Source organism: Drosophila simulans, chromosome 3R (assembly GCF_016746395.2).
Source record: "Drosophila simulans strain w501 chromosome 3R, Prin_Dsim_3.1, whole genome shotgun sequence".
Lineage (NCBI taxonomy): Eukaryota > Metazoa > Arthropoda > Insecta > Diptera > Drosophilidae > Drosophila > Drosophila simulans.
Window position 1 is genome coordinate 4,977,630 of NC_052523.2, and position 18,724 is coordinate 4,996,353.

The window sequence follows — 18,724 nt, forward strand, 5'->3', positions numbered from 1 at the left end:
AATGAAGAATACTTTTGGGCAAACTTGATTTAATCTCAAATCGAAATAACAATGGAGAATGTTCTTGATGGGTATAAATGTCAAGTCATTCTTAGATAACGATCATAATTGGTAATGGTGCCGCTATCTTGAAAAAAAATGAATTCCACTTAAGAATTTGACTAGTCACTCGGCTCTCGAGAACACCATTCGACTAGATTTATTGAAGCTATCTGTGTGTAAACTTTTCACCAAAAAGCTCCGCCAATTGATAACCGATTAACATCGATGTAGGGTATAAAGTAATAGAGATTGAACCTAGTCTCCATTGGGAAACAACATCGAACAGACTTGCCATGAACCGCTGGTTGAATCGCGTTGCCGTAGTCACTGGTGCCAGTGCCGGAATCGGAGCGGCCTGCTGCCGCGATCTGGTGGCCAAGGGAATGGTAGTGGTGGGCCTAGCCAGGAGAGAGAAGGTCCTCCAAGATATCAAGTCCTCCCTTCCCGCCGATCAGGCTGCTCGCTTCCACACCCGCCCCTGTGATGTCAGCAATGAGCAGCAGGTCATCGATACCTTCGCTTGGATCGATCGTACGCTGGGTGGTGCCGACGTGCTTGTTAATAACGCCGGGATCATACGTCAAATGAACATCACGGACCCAGAAAATTCCGCTGATGTGCGTGCCATTCTGGACGTGAATGTGTTGGGAGTGACCTGGTGCACCCGCCAGTGGTTTCTATCGCTGCAACGCCGCAAGGTGAACGACGGTCATGTGGTGGTCATCAACAGTGTGGTGGGCCACTCCGTTCCGGCCGTGGAGGGCTTTAGCCTGAACATGTACGCGCCCTCTAAGCACGCGATCACCGCCTTGACCGAAATCCTGCGCCAGGAGTTCAATAAGAAGGGCACCCAAACGAAGATCACGGTAAGTGACCTAGCTCTTTCAGTTCGTATGAGTACTTCTAATGATGGACGCATTTCAGAGCATCAGCCCTGGTGTCGTGGCCACTGAAATTTTCGAAGCCGGCTCCTGGGAGCAACCCACTGGCATGCCCATGCTGCGATCGGAGGATATAGCCGATGCGGTGACCTACTGCATCCAGACGCCCCCAACCGTCCAGATAAAGGAGCTCATTATCAAGCCGGTTGGTGAGGCCTTTTGAAGTGAACACTTCGATACGAACGCCAAGTATGCACTTCTAGTTGAACAAATACACAAATATCGTTTCAATAGCAGTGTAAACAAATAACAAATGAACATGTATAATTAATAGAGAAAAATACACCCAAGGTCGCTCTTTTATCTCATTATGGAAACCGGGCTCAACTCGTTTTAGGTTACCCCAACGTTCAAGCCGCCTTTCTATTAAACCCGTTTGTTCATCGGGAACATTTTTTTAATAGTGAACAATCAGTAATAAATCTTAATCCACCCATTTTGAATAAGAATATTTGATATCAAAATTTACCTAGACAAACACCCTCGCGATTATTTATCCATTAGGGAGTCAAGATATGTAGATAGGAATTTATTATTCAGGAATTATTAATGATCTCTTCAGACCAAAAAAATCCAATTAATTCCAATGATACTGCGATGTTGGGAATTATCTATTAAGTAGTCAATCCACCCCAGACATGATTATGCTTATAATTTAAAAAATTTACCCAAAAGATAAGAGTTAATTTGAAAACACGTCGCACTGCCGAAAGACAGGTGTCTAAATAAGATCTGTCCCAGATGGGCAAGGAAGTAATGGTGGCTAGTTTCAACCAAAAGGGAGAACTTTCTCGACAAGTTGAACTCCTCAAAGCCCGTCGATCAGCAAGCTCGCTTCCATTATACCCCTGCGATGTCACTAATGAGGAACAGCTTATGGATACTTTTTCTTGAATACCGTTCTATATACCATTTTTCAATGAGTACATTGCAAAATCAAGTTCTTGCGACAGGAGTTTTTCACCAAGGGAATCCAATATAAAACACCTGAAGTATAAGGTTGGTTGTGTTTATTATAATAAGTTTCCCGCTTAGAGCATCTGCTGACCATTGTAGATACGGAAATAATCAGTGGCATGGAACACCGGCATACACAAGCTGTGAACACTCCCGATCAAGCCGTGGGCGTACTTGTGTAAACCTTTGTTTCTTGGTAAGAAAATGAACAAGCTTTGTGTGGGCCAACTCAAATAAATAAACAATTTCACTCGAATGCAATGAATCGTTTTAGTTAAATAATCTTGCAGGTGTTTGGAAAAAATATAAATAATGAAAACATTCTCATTTGTTCGTTTATTTAAACAAAACTAGAATAGGGGGCGGTGGTGTTAGTGTGTGGGCTTAGGATTTAAAGCACCCACACACATGGACAATTCTCGAAAACTAAAAAATTGACTTAGTTATTTTTATTTTTCCGACTTCTAGAAAGGTATTGTGAAATAATTATTTATTTGTCTTAAGCTGTTACTATTGATGTTCTGAACTCTACAATATAAATGAAATAAATAAATTTATATTAAATAACTGGACTGAATTTTATTAGATAATAATTGATTTTGATAACAATTCAAATTTAAACACGATATAATTTGTTGTTACGTATCGATTCCGACTATCGATTGCAAGCAGAGTGTAGTACCTGCACTGACCCGTGCTGCGAACGTTGTTCAACTCTAGCCAGCAGTTGTAGTTCGTGTCGGGATTGTTTTTTAGATTAATATTTCTCAACTTTTAGACCATTGATTGCCGAATTGGTCAACTCTTCCAAATTGCAACAAATTCATTAGATACACATTTCACGGCTTTCACCGCCGTCGCGTTTCCTTGCGCCTCCAAAAACAAGCTAATTGAATTACCCACGCACACAGTCGCAGCCCAGCAATCCATCGCCTGCGTCATAAGCTATTTTCGTCGATAATAGATCCAAGATTCCGATCCAGAACATGGACGCCAGTCAACAGACACCCCAGGAGACGGTGGTGGCCCCCGTGGCCCCGCTGCTGGAGGATCAGCTGGAATTGGACATGAAGCACTGCTTTGAGAACCTGATCGTCATCGACGTGGGTGCGAATCTGACCAACAAAAAGTATAGCCGTGATCTGGATTCCGTGGTGCAGAGAGCCAGAGACGCAGGTTTGTATGCCAGATACAGATACTACATGTGCAGGCATAATTAATAAGGCCCGGGCAGTGTCTTCGTTCTGGGGCGAGGCTGTGAAAACACCCAGACAACCAGAAGGTCAGGCTATTGGCGAGCAACAAGTGTGCCTGTGTTTTGATATATGTATGCATGGGAGATGGCATTACGAATTCAATGGGAACGTAGCTTGAGATTCAAAAACCAAATAACCAAGATGTCAACACAAACATATTTGCATATACTTCAATTTTTAAACGAAACTTTAAATATGTACATATACGTAAGACATTAATGATAGATTTATGTATATAACAACACAATATTTGGTTTGTTATTCAACAAAAAATTAGTTTTTTAAATACATTTACTTAAAGGGAAACATTCCACAGCTGATAAGAGTATCTGATCTTTAGCAACCAGAAGTCACATATTTTCTCTTTTGTACATAAGTCTGTAGCCCAGTGCACGTTGCACTAACTTTCTCCCGCCTTTCCTTTTGCAGGTGTTCAGAAACTAATGGTTCACGGCACTTCGGTCAAATCGAGCAAGGAAGCGCTGCGCCTCTCGCGCATCTATCCCGACATAATCTACTCAACTGCTGGCATTCACCCGCACGACTCCAAGTCCATCGTGGAAGAGCCGGCCACGTGGTTCGACCTGGAGCACATCGCCCAGGCGCAGGAGTGCGTGGCGATTGGCCCCTGCGGCTTGGACTACCAGCGGGACTTCTCCGAACCGGACGCCCAGAAGCAGATCTTCGCCAAGCAGCTGCATCTGGCCATCCGGCTAAATAAACCTCTTCTGATCCACGAGCGGTCGGCTCAGCTCGATTTACTCGAAATACTAGACAAGTAAGAGCCGTAGATGTGGGTTACAAAACTTTAAACATTTCCCTACGCAGATTCGAGAATCTTCCGCCTGTGATCATCAGAGGTTTTATGGGCACCGCCGAGGAGGCGCTTAAGTACCTAGACCGCAGGTTCTACATCAGCCTGACGGGCTACCTGTGCAAGGACAAATCGGATACTGGCGTTCGTCGCCTGCTGGAGGACGGCACTTTGCCGTTGGACAGACTGCTGGTGGAGACGGATGCTCCGTTCATGTACCCAAACACAAGGGCTTCCAAGCTGCCGCAACACGTGAAGACTGGCATCACCGAACGCTCATTGTTGTACTTACACAGGTGGGCGGAGTACCAAGTCCCATATTAGGTCAATCTTCTAATAGTTCAAAGTACCTTTTAGATATTGTACCTTCCAACGCAACGAGCCGTGCAGTTTGCCCGCTATTGTAGAGATGATAGCCGCCTTCATGAAGAAAAGCCCGGACGAGGTGGCTCTGGCCACTGCCTTTAATGCCCTGAAACTGTTTGGCTTGTCCTAGAAAATGGTAAAGGAGCCACATGGAACTGAACGACAAAGTGTGCCACCCAGCAGCTTTAAACCCGTAAATATAGATTGAACGAGCCTGAGATTCACGATAGACTCATACCTATGTGCCTTAACCACTAATCGAATTCAGGATGAAGCGCTTATCCTGATCCCCACACATACACACATCCACAAATACGACCCCCATTGCATGCGAAAAGTACGTATACGTATAAAACTATATATTCACCCCCTGCCGTAAAGGTGCAAATTATCGATCGAAGTTTGCAGGGTCTAGCTGTAAGTTGTTGGAGTTTCCGAGCAATTGCTTTATTTACTCGAGTACCCAGAGAAACGGTGCCAAGGTGGTGCCTCGTGAACGTCGACTCCGGATTCACACGGGGTCGGCACTTCACGCCTCGAAGCGCGCGCTTCGAATTCGCTCCCGAAGCGATAGATTTAAATGTTAAATGCTGCAGCTTGTCTTTTGTTTGTTTCTTCTGTATTTAGGCTAGAATCAATACTTTTAGTTCGTGTCTCTGTTAGCCTGTAGTCGTACTTTTGTACATATTTATTCTTGTTGCGACGATGACGATGATGATGATGATTATGGGAAACGTAATGTGATCATTTTAAAAGCTAAATAGTTATATGATATTCAACATACAAACACATTAGTTAGGCTATGAAACATATTGAATATCGTGCGCCTATACAAACTATATATTGTTATATTTACATATACAAAAGCGTTGTACTGAACTGATCGACCCGCGGAGGTTGCATAAAATCCGCTTTGTGCCCATTGTCCGCACACAGACACACACTATTTTCCATTTGAATAAAGCGAATTTGAAACCCAAACGAACAAAAGCCCCTTTTTAGACGTCATTACGTGTATTTTTGGTTGGTTAGCACACTTAAAAGCGCTGAATATTACTCAAGTCCTCAAATTGCTCCAGCTGGTGCAAATTGTCCCACCAGAGTTTCAATCGATGCTGCAGAATCAGAGAGAACCAGGGTGTCAGCGGGGCACTAAACTTAGCCACCGCCTCGTCGATCTTATCGCGCCGCAAGTAGCGCACCTCACTGACCTCGTTGCTATTTGGACGCAGCGTCACGTCTTTCTGCAGGAACAGGATGTAGTCTATCTCGTGCTCGCCCCATACGCCGTCGCCCGTATCTGCGTAGTGGATGCGGGTCAGGTAGCGAAAGTCCTGTGGCTGCAGTTCCTCTGTGGGAATGCCCAGTTCGTAGTTGAGACGCCGCTGAGCGGCCACACGGATGCCCAGGGCGTTGCTCTCCTGGCGTTCCTGTTCAATCTCGTAAAGCGGATGGCTGCAGCACGCGTTGGTGTAGGTGTTGGGGAAGGTTATCTAAGGATACAGATGATTATGGACCTTGTAATGAGGGGATTCCCCTAGATTTTCACCTTGTGAGACGATCGCTTCTGCACTAGCATCTCTCCCTGGGAATTGAAGAGAAAAACACTGAATGCGCGATGGAGCTTAACATCATTCGTCTCTGGATGCACACGGTGGCAGTCTGCCTTTGAGGCGGCCCCAATGGCCTGGTCGTTGGCGTCCACCAGGATGCACTGCTCCTTGAGAGCGTGAGCCTGCAGAGGATCGTGTACGGCGAACTCCGTGGGCACCTGGCGCTGCTGTTGCTGGCCCACCGCTGTCGTAGAGCAACCGCGCAGCCAGGACATGCGGGGCAGCAGAAGCTTCAAGCGAGAGGCCAACATTTTTGGTAAATGACTAGTTTGGAGTGGTGGCCAAAACAAATATGAAAGTGAAACTTCGTAATACAGCGCGCGGGGCTGCCAACTCGTTTGCTTCCTGCGCGACCTGTTTGCAACACTGCCGAGGAAACAGCTGTTCCGCAGCAGTAGTGGTAGCCCTGGTCCCAGTGATACACAATTTGCTCATAATCAGTTTTTCGCCCCCGTTGTCGAAACAAAAAAAAAGTTGTAAATAAGCAGGAAACGGTCTAACCAATTTCCCGAAAAATGGTAAGCAACTAGCCAGCTATAAGCTTAGACCCCTATTTGACCCTCCATTTGCCCAGATACGATTCATACTTATACAAAACCGAGCTGGAAAAACTCGCCTGGCCAAGTGGTACATGAACTTCGATGACGACGAGAAGCAGAAACTGATTGAGGAAGTGCATGCCGTGGTCACAGTGCGTGATGCGAAGCACACCAACTTTGTGGAGGTGGGATCGAGTCTGTATGTCCTCTTGGAGCACCCTTTTATCACATTTTTGCCTTTGTAGTTCCGCAACTTCAAGATCGTCTACCGACGCTATGCGGGTCTGTATTTCTGCATCTGCGTGGACGTGAACGACAACAACCTGTGCTATCTGGAGGCCATTCACAACTTCGTGGAGGTGCTCAACGAATACTTCCATAACGTGTGCGAGCTGGATCTGGTGTTCAACTTCTACAAGGTGTACAGTGTGGTGGACGAGATGTTCCTGGCGGGCGAGATCCGGGAGACCTCGCAGACGAAGGTGCTCAAACAGCTGCTCACGCTTAATTCGCTGGAGTAGCGGACCAATTCATACATATGTATATCGGATCTGCCAGATGCATTCCCCCAGGCGCTACACCCGCTTATCGAATCTTCTTTCATATACTATTACGCGTATTATTATTATTATCTTTAATGTGTTCTCTATGCAAACACTCAAATGTTAAAAGCCGTGTTTAGAAACAAATGATGTACCATAAGAGATTGTATGCAAAAGTTAAGTTTTTTGTTTTTCTATGGGGTGTGTTAGGGGTCAATTTGCGATAATAATCCATATATTTTCTTCTCTGGTTCCGCCCACTCACCTCCGGTGGCAAGTGTATGTGCAGCCCTGGTTGGAAGAGGGCCCCGCGCATTTTCCAACACTACCGCTAATGCCACTTCGTCATTTTTTCAGTCGCCATTGTTCTCGTTCTCGGCCGTCGAATTTGTGGAAATAAACGTATTTCCCATTTAAATTCGCTGCAATAATCACAATAGCGAACTTCAAAACACAACACAAGCCGAGTGCGTGTCGATTTCCAGTAATTCGGAACGCGCAAGTCGAATAAAAACACTCTAAACATCAGCCAGTCCAGGGCCAGAAATCGAATATTTGTTCGTGGCAAATATATAATCTTGTGAAAAAGCCAGAAAATGTCATCTGTGAATCCGGAATAGTAAGTCGTCACAAACAATTATGCGCAGTTATCTGGAGTAGAAACGGTGACTGGGCTTCCACTTCCTTACCTGGCCTTCGAAAATAGTTTCTTTTATTTTTTCTGCGACGTCATTTCTGCTACGTTTCATTCCCATTCATTATCGAGCAGCCCCACTCCACTCCCTTTTGCCCTCGTTGGCAACTCCAAAAAACAGACCATTTGCTGAAAACAAAAAATACACTTGGACCTAACAACCGCCCCAATCTAGAAACCATAACCAAAACTGTGTGTTTCAGTTGGATTTCAATGTAGAGCCCCCGGGCGAGGCGATGAAAAGCGCGTTGAAATGATTACTCTCCTCGGAATCTGCATATGTATAAAGTCCACACATATATACAGGCAGATCCCAGTTGACGGGCCAAATCGCTGGGCGGGCGGATGAGTCACCTGCGTGGAGAGCGTTTCCCACCCCCAGCGCAGTGCTACGTAATCAAAGGCCATTCCAGTGCCACTTAATTGCCGCTCTCACTCAAGGCAATTAAATCTGAACCGATCTTGGTTCACACTCTCCAGAAAGCCTTCTCCAATCGCCAGCATACATGTGTGCAGAGGATTGGAACACTATCGCACATCACTCAACAATTGGGGGTTGATGTTGGACATAGCATGATAAGATAAAGCCTACACCAAACCGGTTTTATGTATATATTAGTATCTACCCGACTAAACTATGCCCGCAAAACACCTCTCTAAATGTTGTGTTTAAATCAATGATTGCTAACTAATTGGACCTTCCGATGCCATTTAATTTATTTCCTTTCAAATGTACTAAGGCTTATAATCTCTGATTTTAAACATTCTTTCTCAAATATGCATACTCAGTCTCATTTAGATATCTCTTAAGTTTCATATGTTTTTGTCTGAACTATTTTCACATCGCAGCATTCATTAAATTACTATCTCCCAATCCACAGCGATTATCTCTTTAAGTTGCTGCTCATTGGAGACTCGGGCGTTGGAAAGTCCTGTCTTCTGCTGCGATTTGCCGATGACACATATACAGAAAGCTATATCAGCACAATCGGAGTGGATTTCGTAAGCCAGCCGGAAATTTGTGAAAACTCTTTATGTCTGACTCATAAACCTTTATCTTGCAGAAAATCAGGACCATAGAACTCGACGGAAAGACCATTAAACTGCAAATCGTAAGCATAAAGACGCCAGAGGCAATCTAGTCCAGAGCTAATTAGTCTGTTTACAGTGGGATACTGCTGGCCAGGAGCGCTTCCGCACCATCACGTCTTCATACTATAGGGGAGCCCATGGCATCATTGTCGTATACGATTGCACGGACCAGGAGTCTTTCAACAATGTGAAGCAGTGGCTGGAGGAGATCGAGCGTTATGCCTGTGAGAATGTCAACAAGTTGCTGGTGGGCAACAAGAGCGACTTGACCACCAAGAAAGTAGTCGACCACACTACAGCTGCGGTGCGTATAATGCTGTTTTAGCCGTGGGAATTATAGATGCATGTGTATACTAAACTGGGTCTTTGTTTTCGATACTCCAGGAGTACGCCGCCCAGTTAGGCATTCCATTCCTTGAAACTTCGGCCAAGAGCGCCACCAACGTTGAGCAGGCCTTTATGACGATGGCGGCGGAGATCAAGAATCGCGTCGGGCCGCCGTCCAGCGCCACTGACAACGCTAGCAAAGTGAAAATCGATCAAGGACGTCCAGTGGAAAACACCAAATCCGGTTGCTGCTGAATAACTCTGATTGTGAATCATTATTTTATTATACAATTAAACAAAATTTAAATATAATAAATTAAAACGGAAACCACACAATAATAATAAAACAAGCGAAACCGATGGCGGATCCACGAAATCGTAATTATAATATCTAATTCTGTAATAACAATAATGGTGAGGAATGACGAGTAGTGCGTTTGTATGATCCTAACCGTGATCCAATTCGATAAACAATTTAAGCAAATATGTATTAGGTACGTAGCCAACCAGCTCCAGATCCAGATCCCGCTCCAGACTTCAGACATCCCCAACTAAACTTCAGCAACAAGGACATCGATCCTGATACTAACCGTCACTCTGATTTCCGCAGTTCTGTTCATAAGTAGTGCAAAGCAAGCAAATTCGGTGTAGCAATTAACCTAATATTACTTTAACCTACAGTAAGAAGTTACCTATCACAGCAGCGCGAAACAATACCGAAACTAATATGTACTATTAACTACACATTACTTGAGCGCAGGCGACGGCAGGAGCAATTGTACTTGTCCTGTGTCAGCTACTACTTACCACTATGTATACATATGTATGTGTTTAAATTACAAATACAATTTTCTAAACATATTATCTCTAGCGAACGTGATCGTCACTTGTCTCAGTCATCTTGAAATTTTATGTAAATCGAACCCAAAACCGAACGAACATTTTTAGAATTAACGTCGAGCGATTGTGCGTTTGAATTTTCATGTGACACAAGGGATTTGTTTAGGCACATAATTAGTGTAATAATGACGACATAGCGATGAAGTTTAATAAAAATTATTGCGTGTGCGTATTTAAATTGAAAGGTTTGGGATCAAGGACACACTTTAGTTTCGGTTTTCACTGTCGCCCGAATTTGAATCTTAATTTCTCTTAAGTCTAATAAAATCGATCTGTACCGATGCCTACAAACGACTCGTTTTATTCCTCGACTTTGGAAGAATTCCAAAAACATAAGTGAAGGCCGGAACACATCCGCACACACCCAAATACTTGGCAAAAACTTTAAGGGCGAGGCGATTTGTGTATAACCGGAGTAATTTTGTTAAACTTAAGTTTGTCGGTAGCAAATTTTTGGCATAATTTAAAAGTTGCATAACGCATAATTGTTGTATCGAGAGTATATTCAATGCATCAGGAGGGATTTGTCTAATCAGATATTTTTAAATATCTCAATTAATATTTAAATATATTTAAAAATGTTTAAATATCTAATGTCTGCGATAAGTTAATATGTTAACTGCAAAATAGGTAATCAGATCCTGGGAAGCTGATATACCTGGATACATAAGGTATAAGGTCATTTATATTTTCATAGAAAGTGCGCTATCAATTGGACAAGATTAGGTTCCCCAAGAAGGTCATTAGATTCTGATTTCATGTGTTTCGCATATCTTAATTTATTCAAGATAAATGCTCGTTTAAAGCATGCTGAAATGGTCTCCTCCTAACTCCAATTTAATCACATAGATTCGAGAAAATTATCGTATGAAAACATAATACTCGTTTCTGTTCTAAAAGATACATTCAAAGCTCATTTCTTTAGAGAAGGAAAATAAAGTTAATGCTATTTAAAAGCAAACTTCAATTTGTCAGTGCCCAAAGAAAATTAGTCTCGATTTTCAAAAACATCTTCTCTTGCGTTTATTGACTTCTTCTGAGGTACTTCAGTCTTTACAACAAAATTTTTCTAAAACTATGACTATTTGCTGTTGGAATTCAACTAAATACTTTAACGGTTGCTGGCAGTGGGCAGGGACTCAAAGGATGCATATTCAGGATGGGATTCAGATCTTGCTGGCGCGTCGCTCCTGCAGACAGGCGGTGGTAACGGTGGCAGCCGTTGTGCCGATGATGGCGGCTCCCAGAATGCCCCGCTCCCGTTCGCTCAGACCGGAAATGGACAGACTGTTGCTACGCCACGCGGACGAGGATGTGGTGCGATCCGTGCCCGAGGAGGTGGATATGGAGTTGATCAAAAAGGTGGCCTCGCGGCGGAGAGTGCGACGTGGATGGCGGGCACTGGTCGTTCCCGCCAGCGCAGCTCCTTCCTCGGCATCCTGTTCCTGTCGCAAGGACGCATTGCGCCCACTTCCGCCTGTCATTGGATGCTGCCTCTGATGGTAGTGGTGGCGATGATGGTGATGTGGCCGCTGGCCCAGGCAAGTGAGCAGCAGCCGCCAGAAGCCGCTGCGAAACTTGGAGGACATCAGGTTGTACAGGATCGGATTCATGGCCGAGTTCAGGTAGAGCATGAAGCGCGAGAAGTACAGCAGGTTGTAGTAGCCGGCGATGCCCAGACCCTCCACATCCTTGGCGCTGGCCAGGATCACCCACAGAGTGAAGGCCCGGAAAGGTAGCAGGCAAACAAAAAAGCTGGACACCACGGCTACCAGCATGAAGATTACCTGCTTGCGATGCTTCCTCATCCCGTTACTCTGCTGATGGCTGTTACCCTTGGTGCTGGGCACCTGTGAGGAGCCACTGGTGGCTCCGCCGGTCGGCTGCTGTGGCTGCGGGGAGGTTGGTCGGTGGAAGGCGTTGTTGGGACGCAGCAGCTTGTACGCGATGGCAGCGTAGAGAAGGACCAGGATGCCGAAGGGCAGGAAGAAAAACACCGTGATGCAGCCCACGAAGTAGAAGATCGACCAGAAATCATCGGCGGCGGTGGTGCAAACGGGAGCATCGGTTCCGTCCCCGTAGGGCTCCACGCTGTAGCTGGATATGGCGATGATGGGACTGCAAGAATCATATTATCAGTTTTAGTGGGGACTAGAGGGACTAGCGCTGTCTGCAAAGTTTTAACGCGCTGCGGGCAGGAAACAAACAAATATTTAAAAGCTACTCAACGGCTAACTACTGGAAAAGTTTCGGGGGCGAAGCACTCAACTTAATCACACAGCGGAAACGGAAACGTCAGCGTCTGCTCATACTCATCATACTCGCAGGATGGTGTGGGTTCAAGCTACTTATTACTTTTTACTCTACAAAAGTCTACGTCATAGGGCTACGAAAACAAATTAAAAAGCTACGCGCATGGTACGAATACGTATATTTACAGAGGACGGACATTTGTCCGATTTCCTTAGAATTATATAAATTACAGATTCCGATTGGATGGGGTAATGTGAAAAAGACCCGCCATGAGTTGTCATAAAAAATTTATTTACTTACAAACTCTCTAGTGTGTGTGGTGTGTGCGTGTGGTTCCTTGTATTTATAAGCAGAGTATATATATGTAAATATGTGTATATAAATATGTTCGTACAAATATAAATATTAATATTTGGCTATGTGTGCGAGTGCGAGTATGTGTATGTACAGCTGTGTTTACATGTGGACATTGTGTGCATATTGAGCTAAGCTTTTTATCTGAAGCGCCGCCAAGTAGGCAACAGTTTTTTCGACTTCCGGTGATGGCCGCCCGTGTAATGGCGGCCATTTTGTCCGGTCCTGCTTACGGCGTACGGAAACTATTTCAATACACCTAAATCATGTTTATCCGCCGACCTGATGGTTCGCCCAAACGCATATTAAGCCATTTCCATTTGCCAGCTCCGCTCCTCGAAGGCCGCCTAATGGCTTACCCCTTACTGCCAGTCGATATCTGGACTCCTAACCCTGACCAGTAGTGGTAGTTTTAGTGCTGTTCGGCTGTCGTTGCTGTTATTTATCTTTGGCACATTCATTCGAGTTTAATAGCCCGAAAAATTGATTGTTTTTGGTACGGAAATGTCCAAGGCGGCAGCCCAACTACGATTCGGGATTCTCGGCAGCTGTCAGCGGGTGACTGAAATCGATTATGGCTGCCAAAAGCGTTCAGGAAGCGATTTGTGTTTACCAGGAGCGGGAATAGGAATCGGGATCGGGATCAGCGTCATCGGCACATTCCAGCCAAGTGAAGCGAGTGTGTAAACGGGTTAAAGGCGATTTTTCACGACCATCTCGCTTAGAGGGGATTTTCGGGCAGATTTACTATTTCTCCTGCTATTCCAGGGAGCTTTTCTCGACCCTTCGTTGGGATTTTTCCTTCACTAAGTTTATTCTCCTCCAGTGCCTCTTCGTCGAAACTTATTTGCGGCTTGTGACGTCGTGGTTGATGGTTTCTCAGAGGCATAAGCCGACTGTCGCTCACTCTCCTGGCCATTCCCTTGCCCAAGGTGGAATGCTGCAGCATGGCCATGGCCTCCAGGTCACTGCCACATGGCATCTGCATCTCGATCTTAAGGCGAGTGCGACTGATATCCTCGCTGCACCTCCGATTGGAGCTCCTCGAGAGAATGCTGGAGCTCGTGGCTGCCGTTGCGTTTGAGGAGTTGGTATTCGTGTTCGTATTGGTGCCCATGCCCAGTGACAAGGTACCTCTGCGCCCGCGAGCAGAGTCTTCCTTCCTTCTACCCAGCGTTACAAATTCCAGCAATAATCGCCCTGCGTCCTGGCAAAGCCGTTTGAAACCTCTTCGAAACTTGGTCGACATCAGGTTGTAAAGAATCGGATTCATGGCCGAGTTTAGATACAGCATGATTCTACAGAAGTACAGCAGGCTGTAGTAGCGCACCAATCCCAGATCGTGCAGCGTTTGGTCCGTGCTGAGGATGATCCACAGGGTGAGGACGCGGAAGGGCAGCAGGCAGACGAAGAACGACAGCACCACGGCGCCGAGCATTAGGACCACCTGCTTGCGGGCCTTCAGACTAAGTTCCGGCTTCGTGGGACGGGCGCGCAGCATGGCCGCCCGGTTGGAGACCAGATTCCGGGCGATGATGCCGTACAACACCACCAGGGTCACGAACGGCACCACGAAGAACACCGAGATGGTCATCAGGAAGAAGGCCAGCGTCCAGTCGCTGATGGCCTGGGTCAGGCACACGGCCACCGACGATCCATCAATGTACTCGGCCAGCTTGTACTCGGCCACCCACAGAATGGGGCTGCTCGGGGGATATTGCAGATTGGGGAGAGAAAGCAAACAAGAAACGTAATCAGGTGGCGGGGTCACCGGGGGCGTGGATAATGGATAATGGATACGGTTGGATTTTGGAGAGAAACGCCAAGAGTGGCGGGAAAGAGAAGAGGATTCAGCAGGCGGGAAGAGAAGCAGTTTGTGATGATGAGCGAATGGCGATGAGCGAAAGGTTGACCCAGTCAGGGATGAAGTTCATGTTTAAAATGTACCAGTCTGGCCTGGACGCGATTTTCCTGACCGCTTGTTTTTATGGTTTTTTCATTTCTTGGGGTCAGCACTTAAAATATATGTTGAAGCATAGATTAAATATTACAAACAAAAAAAAACATTGATTAGGTTTAAATCAAAACCGGATATAATACTATAGTCGAGTTCCGGCTATTAAACTAAAAGATGGGAGAGGTATATATGCCATTAGTTGAATAAATGTATATTTCTGTCTAAAAAAGAGCTCTTACCGTATACTTCAGTGTTTTATTTAATTTCAAATATAATATTCACAGTGCATTCAAAATTATAATAATAACAAAAAATGAATAAAAAATGTTTCCAAATTATTCCAGTTTTCATGAATGTGATTATATTCTACTTACAAGGGGATAAGTGAGCAGATGGCGAACTTATGGTGGGATATACCCTGTTGACTTTGTAAATATATCCAGCAAACAGACAAGTTTAAATATTTGATTATTTTGAGTTATCCGAGCCGCTGATTAAACACTGCCCCAGCCCAAATCCTCCCTGGCTAGACCGAAAACGAAATGCCATGACAGTCAACAGGCGATGGGCGCGTTTTTTTCCCACTAAATATGATCCGGGCGTTTTGGTACGTGCGTCAGCTATTTGACACGCCCCCATTGCGCCCATGGGCGTCGTGTGGCGCGCCTGTTTGAATGTGTTTTAAAATGTTTGCCCGTTTTTTTTGGCCTCCAGCTTCTTGTGTGGCGTAATTAATGGGTCTCGGCCCGGAGGCGGGTGTCCTGCGCACCCAACTGCCAACCATAGATGACCCCATGACTCCCGGAGTGCTGAGGGGTCGGTGGCCAGCTCGACAATGTGCTGTTTATTTCATTGTTATGGACGCGGCAAGATTTGCAAAATTAAAAAGGGTCGCCGCTCGTCCTTGGACAGAGCGCACAATAATAAAGTGTCAATGAAATGAAATCCATGATAGCGGACATCGGTGCTTATTAAAGATGACAGGGCGCTGATAACGGCAAGCTTCCGGAACTTGGACAAAAGCCGTCCGCAACTTGAGGCGTCGGATGTCAATGGGAATGGGATTGGGAATGGAAACGGCAATGGCAATGATGAAGCGAGTGGAGCAGGAGAGGTGGCAGGACAGGAGTGGAAATGGAATAGATAGGCGACAGTCGCAGTTTAGCATGTAAATGGACAAATGGACACGCCGCCAGCGTAGATGGCGCACAAAAGGCCAAACACCAAGACCAGAAATTCCGCGTCATAATGGAAAATAAACAAAACGGGGAAAAATGTGCAAAACCCAATAACAAAACACAAATCATTAAAATGACGGCGATTGACACTTATAATTAATGAGCGAGGAACTGAATGCTTGACTGGGCGAAATGAATAAACGGATATAGGCCACAAACTAAGTAGATCTAAACAGGATAATAGCATGTGTGTATACATACGAAATGTAGGACTACAGACACCAAAAAGCATGCGGTGAAAAGCGACCAAACTAATTAAGATATTTAAAGTATAATGCTAGTTTCCAAATAAATTTAAGAGAATCAAGTAAGTAGTAGTAGTAAGCCCAATCGCTTACCTCGTAAAGAGCGCAGCAATGCCCCAGGCCAGGACGCAGATGAGGATGGCCCGCCCCTTGGTGCAGACGTAGCCGGCCTTTAATGGCTCGCAGATTGCGTAATAGCGCTCGAACGAGATGGCCAAGATGGTCAGCACACTGGCGTGGGCCACTGTGAGCTCCACGAACGGCACAGCCTTGCCTGGGATGGAAGAGCAGTTAATTAGGCTGGGGAGAACAAATAGACCAGGAGCACTGGAGCTGGAGGTACTCACACATCTCGTGGCCAAGTACCCAGGTCTCCGGGCGAGTGTTGACCTCCACGAGGACGGTGGGCGTGCAGACGAGCAGCACCAGCAGGTCCGCGATGCTCAGGTTGGTGAGGAAGATGTTCGTCGAGTTGCGCATGTCCTTCGTCTTCACAATCACGATGGGCACCTGCAACGGAGTTGATTTGGGATTTGGCAATCTTAAGGAGCTCGCCACGAGCAACCACCTGGTGCTGGCGAATTTCTTTATTTGCATCCAGTTGGAACATAAAAACATGTTTATACGGACAGATAGATGGACAAATAGGCGGACAGAAAGACGGACGAACGGACGGATGCCCTGATCGACTTGGTTGCAATACTGATTAAGAATATTAACATTTAAGTAGGCCGGAAAGGCATCCATCCCCCTGTTATACGTAAAGGGTATACAAATTGTCTTTAGTGCTCTTGGAAACATATATGAAACATTATTGGACAAATTATTTGTGTATTTAATTTACACTTACTAAGTGATTTATAAATATGGATAATAATGATTTTTGTACGTAATAAAATGTTTATCTACCATTAAAAGGGTGAATCACCCTGTGCGCCCTTGAGGCATTTTTCCAAATGAATTAATTTCAATTATAAATGCTTTTGCCCATTTTTCTGTAAAAGGAGGCAGGACTCACCATCACATTGCCCACCACGCCCAGCAGCATGATGACTATGCAGAAGAACATGGCGGTTGTGCGGATATACGACGGAATCTGTGGCAGCATCTGCTCAGCATCGCCATCGTCCTTGGAGCTTGATGTTGAAGTGGCTGCGGCTGCTGTTGGTTCTGTGGCTTCAGCATCAGATGTGGCTGCTGCTGCGGTGGAGTTGTCCTGGTGGTCAAGTCCTGTGGCTGGAAAACGATTAGGTGTGTGGTGTGGGCCATGGCCGCCACTAGGAGCGCCACGGGATACCCCAGCCTGCTGCGGCGACGTGGCTGCTGTTGCGCTGGATGTTGCTGCTGCTGCTGCTGCTGCGGGTAGTGCATCTTGGGTCTGGAGCAGAAGCAGAGCCAGGAGCAGGAGCCACAGGCAGATCCTCGGGCCTACGCAAATGCTGGTCAGCCTTGGAAGCTGCCCAGTCCTGGCCACAGCGACGCCGTGGCTGCCCCTCAGCAATGTCCTCTGTGTCCTCGTCGTCCTCGTCCTGCGGCACTGGGAGCGTAAGTCTCGCAATGGAAATCACAGGGACAACATCATCAAGGCTCGTTGGATTTTTGGGACGGGCTGTTGCCGCCACCGCCCGCTGTTCAATTAAGTGAGTTACGAGAGGGTGTCCTGGCCAAATCCGATGTAATTGCCCGCCTGGCAAGTTTATGCTCACACTTAAATACGCGCTAATGAAATTAAGTTGTCCAAGGGATTCACGGATACTCCGCTATCGCCGGATCCGGGCGCATTAAACAAATCAATCAGTGGGGCTTTGCGGTTGTCGTCCGCGCTCTCAAGTGGCTGAAACGGCAATGGGGGATTAGTATTTAAGTGTCCTGGCCAGGATCAGGAAATAACCAGCCATTGACCAGGCCGGCTAACTAACGATAATGAATGAAAAGTTCATTAGCCGCTGTCATTTACATAACATTAGAGCATCCGGCCCCCAGCAGAGAATCATCTCCGCTGCTTCATAAGCAAGCTCATCGTCCGCCTCTGGGAAGGCACTCTTGACCAAGCGGCACTGGACCGAAACCAAAGCCAAGAGACAGAGGCATGGGTTTTATTGCCAACAGGGTTCTCCTGGGACTTACTAGCCGTAGCTTAGTTCATATTCAATGATTCTGAAACTATACCTTCAATCGCTTTAGATCAACATTAAATTGTATTTATTTTTCATCATCGCTTTTAAATATTCTTCAATCAGTTTTACGATTGCATATCCTGGGACTTCATTAAGAGGTTCTAAATATTTAAATTTTTTCTTTTCTTCTTTTATCATGAACATAAATTTGATCATCAAACACCACAATATAATAGTTGAATGCTAACTATATTCCTTGCTAAACCCCAAACGCCGCTCCTGGCGCGGATGTTTGCTTCCAATCTCGGGTGACAGAGTCGCCCGGCAGACGGCGATTATCGCCGATGGCGTCTGCTGGCCATCTCCATCCTCATCAGGATGGACGATGGCTGTTGTCAGCCAAATGGCTTTATTAAATCCCCATCTTTGCGGCGCGCAACCCGCTTAATTATATTATGCTCATGCAGGGCCTTGAAC

At 45.8% G+C, this 18,724-nt stretch overlaps 6 protein-coding genes across 7 annotated transcripts; 4 read left to right on the plus strand and 2 right to left on the minus strand.

The window, feature by feature from the left end:
- Positions 1 to 282: 282 nt before the first annotated feature.
- LOC6727211 (farnesol dehydrogenase) lies at positions 283 to 1,273 on the plus strand. The gene is made up of 2 exons (XM_002102567.4): positions 283 to 908; positions 967 to 1,273. Exons 1-2 carry the CDS (start codon positions 336 to 338, stop codon positions 1,144 to 1,146), a joined length of 753 nt encoding a protein of 250 aa, XP_002102603.1. The 5' UTR covers positions 283 to 335; the 3' UTR covers positions 1,147 to 1,273.
- A 1,364-nt stretch (positions 1,274 to 2,637) lies between these two features.
- LOC6727212 (3'-5' ssDNA/RNA exonuclease TatD) lies at positions 2,638 to 5,357 on the plus strand. The gene is made up of 4 exons (XM_002102568.4): positions 2,638 to 3,116; positions 3,626 to 3,974; positions 4,025 to 4,306; positions 4,368 to 5,357. Exons 1-4 carry the CDS (start codon positions 2,927 to 2,929, stop codon positions 4,504 to 4,506), a joined length of 960 nt encoding a protein of 319 aa, XP_002102604.2. The 5' UTR covers positions 2,638 to 2,926; the 3' UTR covers positions 4,507 to 5,357.
- A 14-nt stretch (positions 5,358 to 5,371) lies between these two features.
- On the minus strand, positions 5,372 to 6,275 carry LOC6727213 (isopentenyl-diphosphate Delta-isomerase 1). Its single transcript, XM_002102569.4, has 2 exons — positions 5,926 to 6,275; positions 5,372 to 5,869 (listed from the first exon to the last, which is right to left on the minus strand). Exons 1-2 carry the CDS (start codon positions 6,238 to 6,240, stop codon positions 5,414 to 5,416), a joined length of 771 nt encoding a protein of 256 aa, XP_002102605.1. The 5' UTR covers positions 6,241 to 6,275; the 3' UTR covers positions 5,372 to 5,413.
- Positions 6,276 to 6,365: 90 nt separating this feature from the next.
- LOC6727214 (AP-2 complex subunit sigma) lies at positions 6,366 to 7,251 on the plus strand. The gene is made up of 3 exons (XM_002102570.4): positions 6,366 to 6,507; positions 6,564 to 6,713; positions 6,774 to 7,251. The coding sequence occupies exons 1-3, from the start codon at positions 6,505 to 6,507 to the stop codon at positions 7,047 to 7,049; spliced, it is 429 nt and encodes a 142-aa protein (XP_002102606.1). The 5' UTR covers positions 6,366 to 6,504; the 3' UTR covers positions 7,050 to 7,251.
- Positions 7,252 to 7,387: 136 nt separating this feature from the next.
- On the plus strand, positions 7,388 to 10,261 carry LOC6727215 (ras-related protein Rab-1A). The gene is made up of 5 exons (XM_002102571.4): positions 7,388 to 7,689; positions 8,646 to 8,766; positions 8,829 to 8,876; positions 8,933 to 9,160; positions 9,241 to 10,261. Exons 1-5 carry the CDS (start codon positions 7,667 to 7,669, stop codon positions 9,436 to 9,438), a joined length of 618 nt encoding a protein of 205 aa, XP_002102607.1. The 5' UTR covers positions 7,388 to 7,666; the 3' UTR covers positions 9,439 to 10,261.
- An 820-nt stretch (positions 10,262 to 11,081) lies between these two features.
- Positions 11,082 to 17,559, minus strand: LOC6727217 (growth hormone secretagogue receptor type 1). 2 transcript variants are annotated; one of them, XM_016175799.3, is made up of 4 exons: positions 17,149 to 17,380; positions 16,478 to 16,640; positions 16,224 to 16,404; positions 11,082 to 12,201 (listed from the first exon to the last, which is right to left on the minus strand). In XM_016175799.3, the coding sequence occupies exons 1-4, from the start codon at positions 17,236 to 17,238 to the stop codon at positions 11,250 to 11,252; spliced, it is 1,386 nt and encodes a 461-aa protein (XP_016033710.1). In that variant the 5' UTR covers positions 17,239 to 17,380; the 3' UTR covers positions 11,082 to 11,249. The 2 variants fall into 2 exon arrangements, with proteins under 2 accessions (XP_016033710.1, XP_016033711.1); XM_016175800.3 differs by lacking the exon at positions 11,082 to 12,201 and adding an exon at positions 12,498 to 14,393 and having other exon boundaries at positions 17,149 to 17,559.
- Positions 17,560 to 18,724: the final 1,165 nt, after the last annotated feature.

Bases quoted from the DNA above. Each gene is read 5' to 3' on its own strand.
- LOC6727214 (XM_002102570.4), top strand. The intron at 6,714-6,773 runs GTGGGATCGAGT...TTGCCTTTGTAG, and splicing joins AGCACACCAACTTTGTGGAG to TTCCGCAACTTCAAGATCGT.
- LOC6727212 (XM_002102568.4), top strand. From the start codon at position 2,927: ATGGACGCCAGTCAACAGACACCCCAGGAGACGGTGGTGGCCCCCGTG. The intron at 3,117-3,625 runs GTTTGTATGCCA...TTCCTTTTGCAG, and splicing joins GCAGAGAGCCAGAGACGCAG to GTGTTCAGAAACTAATGGTT. The intron at 4,307-4,367 runs GTGGGCGGAGTA...AGTACCTTTTAG, and splicing joins TCATTGTTGTACTTACACAG to ATATTGTACCTTCCAACGCA.
- LOC6727211 (XM_002102567.4), top strand. From the start codon at position 336: ATGAACCGCTGGTTGAATCGCGTTGCCGTAGTCACTGGTGCCAGTGCC. The intron at 909-966 runs GTAAGTGACCTA...GACGCATTTCAG, and splicing joins GCACCCAAACGAAGATCACG to AGCATCAGCCCTGGTGTCGT.
- LOC6727213 (XM_002102569.4), bottom strand. From the start codon at position 6,240: ATGTTGGCCTCTCGCTTGAAGCTTCTGCTGCCCCGCATGTCCTGGCTG. The intron at 5,870-5,925 runs GTGAAAATCTAG...CTGTATCCTTAG, and splicing joins AGAAGCGATCGTCTCACAAG to ATAACCTTCCCCAACACCTA.
- LOC6727215 (XM_002102571.4), top strand. From the start codon at position 7,667: ATGTCATCTGTGAATCCGGAATA. The intron at 7,690-8,645 runs GTAAGTCGTCAC...CCCAATCCACAG, and splicing joins TCATCTGTGAATCCGGAATA to CGATTATCTCTTTAAGTTGC. The intron at 9,161-9,240 runs GTGCGTATAATG...TCGATACTCCAG, and splicing joins TCGACCACACTACAGCTGCG to GAGTACGCCGCCCAGTTAGG.
- LOC6727217 (XM_016175800.3), bottom strand. From the start codon at position 17,238: ATGCTGCCACAGATTCCGTCGTATATCCGCACAACCGCCATGTTCTTC. The intron at 16,405-16,477 runs GTGAGTACCTCC...CTTCCATCCCAG, and splicing joins GGTACTTGGCCACGAGATGT to GCAAGGCTGTGCCGTTCGTG. The intron at 14,394-16,223 runs GTAAGCGATTGG...TCCCCCGAGCAG, and splicing joins ATTGCTGCGCTCTTTACGAG to CCCCATTCTGTGGGTGGCCG.